At 41.0% G+C, this 6766-nt stretch overlaps 1 protein-coding gene across 1 annotated transcript; it reads right to left on the reverse strand.

Moving 5' to 3' along the window:
- Nucleotides 1–1090: 1090 nt before the first annotated feature.
- Nucleotides 1091–6289, reverse strand: LOC122923281 (protein kinase C delta type-like). Its single transcript, XM_044274065.1, has 5 exons — nucleotides 6007–6289; nucleotides 3171–3448; nucleotides 1815–1906; nucleotides 1442–1504; nucleotides 1091–1316 (listed from the first exon to the last, which is right to left on the reverse strand). Exons 1-5 carry the CDS (start codon nucleotides 6287–6289, stop codon nucleotides 1091–1093), a joined length of 942 nt encoding a protein of 313 aa, XP_044130000.1.
- Between the last annotated feature and the right edge of the window lie 477 nt (nucleotides 6290–6766).

The raw sequence follows: 6766 nt of genomic DNA on the forward strand, positions 1-6766 counted from the left end.
GGTGATCCTTGCCTTTGTTCTTCTTAGGATTCTTCTTTCTTCTGGAATGTGGGGCCAGACGCAGCAAGGTGCTTCATTCTCCTCCTCTTCATTCCTGCAGGACTTGCTTGTAGATCTCTGCAGTGATGTCCAGCCTTCTCTTCTTCACTTATCTTCCTCTTCCAGAGGCTCAGGGGGGCAGCTTGCTCCGGTGACTATGGAGCTGGTGTTTCATCAAGGGTTTCCAAGTTGACAAAAAGAAAATCCCTCGAACAAGGCCTGGTCCGCTGCTGAAATAGGTGTTCTGACCTCTGCTGCCTCCAGTTTGTCCAGGTGGAATGGTCTAGGACGATGATGAGGTTCAGTTGGCTATAACAAGACAGAATTATAATATTAGGATTATGTCTTTTGATAGCACTCCTTTTTTTTTAATTGGGCAATTAGATTACACCATAGGTGGAACAGCAGCTCTAGATGTTATTATCTTTCCAGCATTAGTGCCACCAGTGATACTCAACAACTTCAAGATTACAATGAATGTCCTCTTCCTATCAGTGCTTCTCTTATAAAGAAACAGTTCTGCAGCCTGTAATAGAACATTTGGTTATGTACTTACCTCAGGTGTGTATGGTGGAGGCAACTCTAGGGCTTCCACAGAGAGCCAGTCCATACGCTGGAAGAATCGGTGCTTTCTGATGTTACCATTAACTCCTAAGCGTCTGGCAGGATCTTTCCGAAGGAGCTAAAAATTATCAAATAAAAACCCATAAATAGATATACAGCCAATAAACCATGCTCACAGCCATCACTGTATAAACCGTAGTACTAATACCTTGTATGACTACTGACCTTTCTAATGATGTTCTTAATGCCGGAGGATGCATCATCGATTGTCTGATGGTACGCACAATCACTGGTAACCATTTCTTTCAAGATGACACCGAAAGAATACCAGTCTACTCCGGCGTTGTACTCCTTCCTAGCCAGCATCTATCAGGAGAAAGAGAGTAGATACTGAATTGGTCAACATGTTCTACATCTGATGTCACCATGCTGAGTTATCACTATAATAATCCGGGTGATTATGTAATACACTAAGATTTGATAATCTCTAACTGTAATGGGCATATGTCGGGCCATGTGTATGATCCATGATGACTAATACAATTACAATATGGAAAATCTCTATTCTGGTCACCTCAGGAGCTATGTAGCCGATTGTTCCAGCGTATGAGGTGGCTGTTCGGTCTCCATGCATGTTGACAAGTGCAAGACCGAAATCAGTGATCTTTACATGGCCCGTTTCAGCCACCAAGATGTTCTCGGGCTTCAGGTCTCTGTTAAATATAAAACAATTATTTGTTGGAGAGTTGATCCTACAATTAGATATCTTTGACAAATGGCTGATTTCGATGTTAGACTTTAGGGTGAACCCTGGAACAGACAATTAAAGTGTAATTACCTGTGGATGACGCCCTTTGAGTGCAGGAATTGGATTCCACAGACGAGTTCAGCGGCATAGAATCTGACAGAAAGACAATGAACGAGTGTAACATCCTGGGATAATATAAGAAGTGCTAAGATATTTCTTCTGCTCCATAGATGATTGTCCACAGAACACACAACAAATCCTGTCAGACCCCAGTGACTAATAATGGGTCAGTCAGGCTTCTGATGAGGTTCTGGTGACTAGAATATGGCCGCAGTCTACACTATTGTTACCACAGAAAATTCTAGAACCCTAAATGCACATAAAACAACACAGATATGAAGAGAGACAATCTTATATCTCATATACAGTTCTGATCAGATTTGTAGTTAATAGAAACCTTTACCTTGCACTGGGGATGTCAAGCTGGTCCTTCATCAGTAGGTAGGTGTAAAAGTCCCCGCAGCTCATGTACTCCAGGCCGAGCAGCACATGCAGCTGTTACACAGAACAGACATACAGCTATATTGCTACACATGGTACTATAGGGCAGTATAACTGTACTCGTTTTATTAGTTAAGTTCTAGTTGGTGACCATATGAGACGTTGGGGTTAATATGACACTTAACCACAGAAATATGTATATATATATACATATATGTATATATATATAACATCACATGCTGATGTCAGAACCTGACCATTATACAGAGATCAGTGGAGCTCTATAGTCACCACATATATGTTCCTATAGAAGTCGCCTGCCGTAAGTTACTTTTGCAGGAAGTATAAGGCTACATTCACACAACCATATGTATTTTGCGGTTCGCAAATTGCAGATCCACAAAATACAAATACATACTGTCCGTATTGCTGTTCGCATTTTTTCACAGACTCATTAAACCATTTTTCCTTGCACAATGTTTTTTTTAGATACAAAGAAACCAATTGATCTTTGCCTTTACTTCTAAAATAATGGGAGCGGTTTTTTCATAAATATGGGGCTCATTCTGAATACCATATTTCTTAAGTATCCAGACATAAGTGCATTGATCTTTACCCCAAATTGTTCTGTCCAGTTTCCCTTCATACAGTGAATATAATTCAAAACTGTAATCTTGCAACCACCACTAGGGGGAGCTCATTTCTGCGTAGGAAGTTATACAGTGAATGCACTTTCTGGTAGTTTTATAATGTTGATACTGAATTCCTGGTTAAAATTGTTCTTAAAGTCATAGAATCAAAGCCCGATGTTATTCACCAAAGTTTCAAGCAACTTTGGACTTACCCATCTCTGCCTCACCAAATCACATACATTTTTATGGTGTACAGAGACAGGTCCCGGTACAGGATTAAAAATAAGTTTTGGAACAAGTCAACTTTGGATCTTGGATCCGAAGCTTGATTCGCTCCCCCCTGACTGACACCACAAATCCTTAAACTTGGTGTGAAAAGATTGAGAACCACTGCTATAGATGACAAGGCCAACTTTTATTTTAGACATTTTGGCAAAAATAGGATCAATGTGGCCCGACCATATTAATAATATCAGTAGTCACTTTAGGCCATGGCACACCTTGGGTGACTGGTAATATTTTTTTTACAGTAGGGGTACATTATCCCATTTACATGACATGTATGTTATAGACTGAGGTACCCATATGCTATGTTGTCAGAAGATGAGATCATTGGGGCCCATGAGTCAGTGAAGGACGTGGTACACATAATGGCATTTCCTAATATGCTGTAGTCCATACTCTACCTTGGTCTGAAATGCAAAGTCTGCGTGGACAAGGAAAGGACTCCCAGATGCCAGCTGGAAAACTCGTCGCTCCACCATCACAGACTCATCATCACCTTCAGCAAGCAGGGCTCTTTTGCTGATGATCTTAACAGCAAAGTGTTTGCGGGTAGATGGATCTTCCGCCAGCATGACCGTTCCAAAACTTCCCCGGCCGAGCACATGATGGAATAATAATCTCCTTCTGATGTTATCGGAGACTGTGCTGCTGGAGCCGGTTGGCCGAACACCGCTGCTTCCTAGGAGGAGAATAATTAGAGGAATTACACGGGGCAGATTTACTAATCCTGCCTCTAATGTGGACCGATTAAGGCAATCTGAAGATGCGCCAAATTTACCACAGTGTTATCTTCGTTGCATGACTAGACTCCTTGGTTTTATTTTAACGCTTTGAAGACTAGCGTCGTAATAGTATGGCACTTTCTGGGTCTTTAAAGATGGCGTCTGCTCATGAGCGCTGTCGGCTCCATAGCCACGGGTGGCCACCTGCTTCTTATAGCATACATCGGCAGCTGATGTCCGCAACCGGCAGTAATGCCAATCGTGGACATTTAACCCCTCAGATGCTGTGGTCAATCCTGAAAATACACACTTTCTGTGGTTTTCCGGCTCCCCCGTGTGGCAATCGGAAGAGCTGGAGCTTGTGCGCAGCAGCCCTTGTCTTTGTGAATGACAGGAGGCTGCTGCATAGTATTTCCTATGGAGTCCTTGTATGTAGTAGGACTCCATAGGAAACAAGACATTTTCTAATAGACTCCAATGCTAGTGTATTGGAGTCTATAAAAATAGCAATCCAATGATTGCATGTTATACTTCCCTATGGGAACTATAAAAAAGATAAAAGTTAAAAATAAATAACTGAAAAAACAAAAAAATTCGAATTACCCCTCTTTTCCCAAAATTAAAATAAAAGAACGAAAAAAATGTAAAAAATACACATCATGGGTGTCACAATGTGCGAAAACGCCCATAATATAAAAATAAACAGCCCAAAAAATCCAAATTGGATAAAATTGGGGAAAACCAAATTCTGATAAAGGTTTACATATTTTTTATTACACTGTACACTATGCGGTAAAATTGACCTTAATTCTCTAGGTCAGTAATGTCACAGCGATATCACAGTTGCATATTTATTCTTGCGCTTTAATACTGAAAAAAATTAAAACCTTTGAGGGGAAAAAAAAATGATCACCATATTCTGACCCCTATAACTTTTTTGTATTTATGTGTACTGGGCTGTGTGAGGGCTCCATTTTTGCGGGACGATCTGTTCTTTTCAGTGATACCAATCTTAAGTGTGTGCGACTTTTTGATAATTTTTTATAAAAAAATTATTGGGTAGTTGAAGTGAAAAAAAATTGGCTAATTGACTCTTTATTTATTTTTCCGTTACACCATTTCCTGTATGCCGTTAATTTTCAGTTCCCGGTAAAAGCAATGGGGGGGCGGCCATGCTAGCGCGGTATGCTCTTGCCCAGAGGTAAGACCCACACCTATCTGACATTGGTGGTATATATAAGTGATATGCCACCAATGTCTCAGGTGACACAACCCCTTCAAGTAGATTGGAGACGGAGCTTGACTGTGAAGTGCTCTCTGCATTAAACCATTTTATAGCCCCTCCCCTCTGTTCTGAGTGACAGCTGTAGCATCCAACCAGGAGACTACTACAGCTATCACTCAGAGAGGAGAGGCTGTGAAGCAGCTAAGTGCAGGGTGCACGTCATAGTTAGGCTCCGCCTCCAGTGCTCCTACTGACACTGCTCCTGATGGTAAAAGCTCCACAATAGTTATGTTTATCCTGCTGTCCCCAGTGCCTATTTAGCTCTGTTAACAGTTTAGTATGGTGAAAACAGACTTAACAAATTCCTATGGCGTTTCCTTGTTTTTTGTAGTAATGTTTTTTCACCCTTGAAGTGCGTTTTTTGGGTCAAAGACATCTTTTCAAATTTTTACTCCTATAGACCTCCAAAAATAAATACTAAATAACGACTACTTGTTATTCCATCTGTTACTATATCTTACTTATACTTCTCTCTATATATACTTTATACTAATAATAACCACCACACAGAGAAAGAAAATCCTTTATTGTACGAGATACAAAAACATACAATTTACATTATATGTGACAAACTTACTTAATGTTTGTTACCTTATAACATGAAAATACTCAATAACAATGTACTATGAAAAAAATGGTGCAAAGGAAAACTGACTTAGTTGTCCATAGCAACCAATCAGTTTCCATGTTGCAGAGCTCCTTGTGAAACTGAAAGGATCAATCTGACTGGTTGCTATGGACAACTAAGACCATTTATATTTGCAATCGTTTTGAAAAGTCTCCCTAAAGTTTGTTTTCAGGTAATGCAGCTGTAAAAACACATTGGGAAAGATTTATCAAAACTGGTGTAAAGGAAAACTGTCTCAGTTGCCCATAGCAACCAATCAGATTCCACCTTTCATTTTGCAGAGTTCCTTTGGAAAATGAAAGTTGTAATCTGATTGGTTGCTACGGGCAACAAAGCTAGTTTTCCTTTACATCAGTTTAAAATCTCCCCCATTCAGTTTTTCCAATATGCTCAAAAACACATCACCCCCCCCCCCCCCACCCCCCATGTAACCCCAGCCTATCACAGGACAACATAAGAGGAGAAGACATCATTTCCATCAGTGTTCGGCCATTTCCCATCATACAATCATTCCAGGTGACAGAGCAGCATTAGACATGAGCTGTGTGTCCAGTGGGTATAATTGTATGGCTCCCCATACTGATCACATGTACATTATCTACCTGAGCCTCCCTGCTCGTCCTCTACATCTTCTTTCTTCTGGCCTTCTTCAACTTTCTTGTACTTCTTGGCCCCACTTCCTGAGCTGAAGATGGCTGCTCTCTTCTTGGCTCCCATCTTCTGGATCTCCTCTTCTTTCTTCTGGACCGGTTGTTTTGTCCTCTTCACTGAAGACTTCCTCCCATCAGCCGATGAGTCCATGGTCGGTCTTCTTCTCTTCACTCCTCCCGTCTCCTTTTCTTCCTCCGCATCCATTTTGTCGCTCTGCTTACGTCCAGCAGACATGTCCTCCTCCGTCGCCTGTCACTTCCAACTGTCACTTCTAACTGTCACTCACTGACAGTCAAATGTAATCATCACAATTGCCCTGGTCATGTGACCAGCAACTGACCAATCACATTCAAGAGAAAACTTTTATTTTGCCAAGATATAACACACAGACATTAACAATTCTGTCCAATCATAAGATACAAAGAGCAGTTTCTGCTTCTACAGAGCATCTTATGAGTGTGATTCAAGTAATCTCAGTGACAGTGGTGTCCCTATATGTGAGCGGGCCTCATGGCAGATATTAAGGCTGCTTTCACACAGTCAGTATTTGGTCAGTGTTTAATCAGAGTTTTATCAGTGATTTCCATCAGTGATTGTCAGCCAAACACAGCGCAGGTTAAAAACACAGAACAGGTGCAGATCCTTCCATTATACCTTATATCTGTGTAGGCTCCACTTCTTGTTTTGGCTCACAATCGCTAATGGGAATCA

Source organism: Bufo gargarizans, unplaced genomic scaffold, assembly GCF_014858855.1.
Source record: "Bufo gargarizans isolate SCDJY-AF-19 unplaced genomic scaffold, ASM1485885v1 original_scaffold_1446_pilon, whole genome shotgun sequence".
Taxonomy (NCBI): Eukaryota; Metazoa; Chordata; class Amphibia; order Anura; family Bufonidae; genus Bufo; species Bufo gargarizans.

Coding starts and splice junctions, on each gene's coding strand:
- LOC122923281 (XM_044274065.1), bottom strand. CDS start 6,289: ATGTCTGCTGGACGTAAGCAGAGCGACAAAATGGATGCGGAGGAAGAA. Junction 1,505..1,814: donor CTTGACATCCCCAGTGCAAG/GTAAAGGTTTCT, acceptor TCTTTCTGTCAG/ATTCTATGCCGCTGAACTCG. Junction 1,317..1,441: donor TCAAAGGGCGTCATCCACAG/GTAATTACACTT, acceptor TATATTTAACAG/AGACCTGAAGCCCGAGAACA.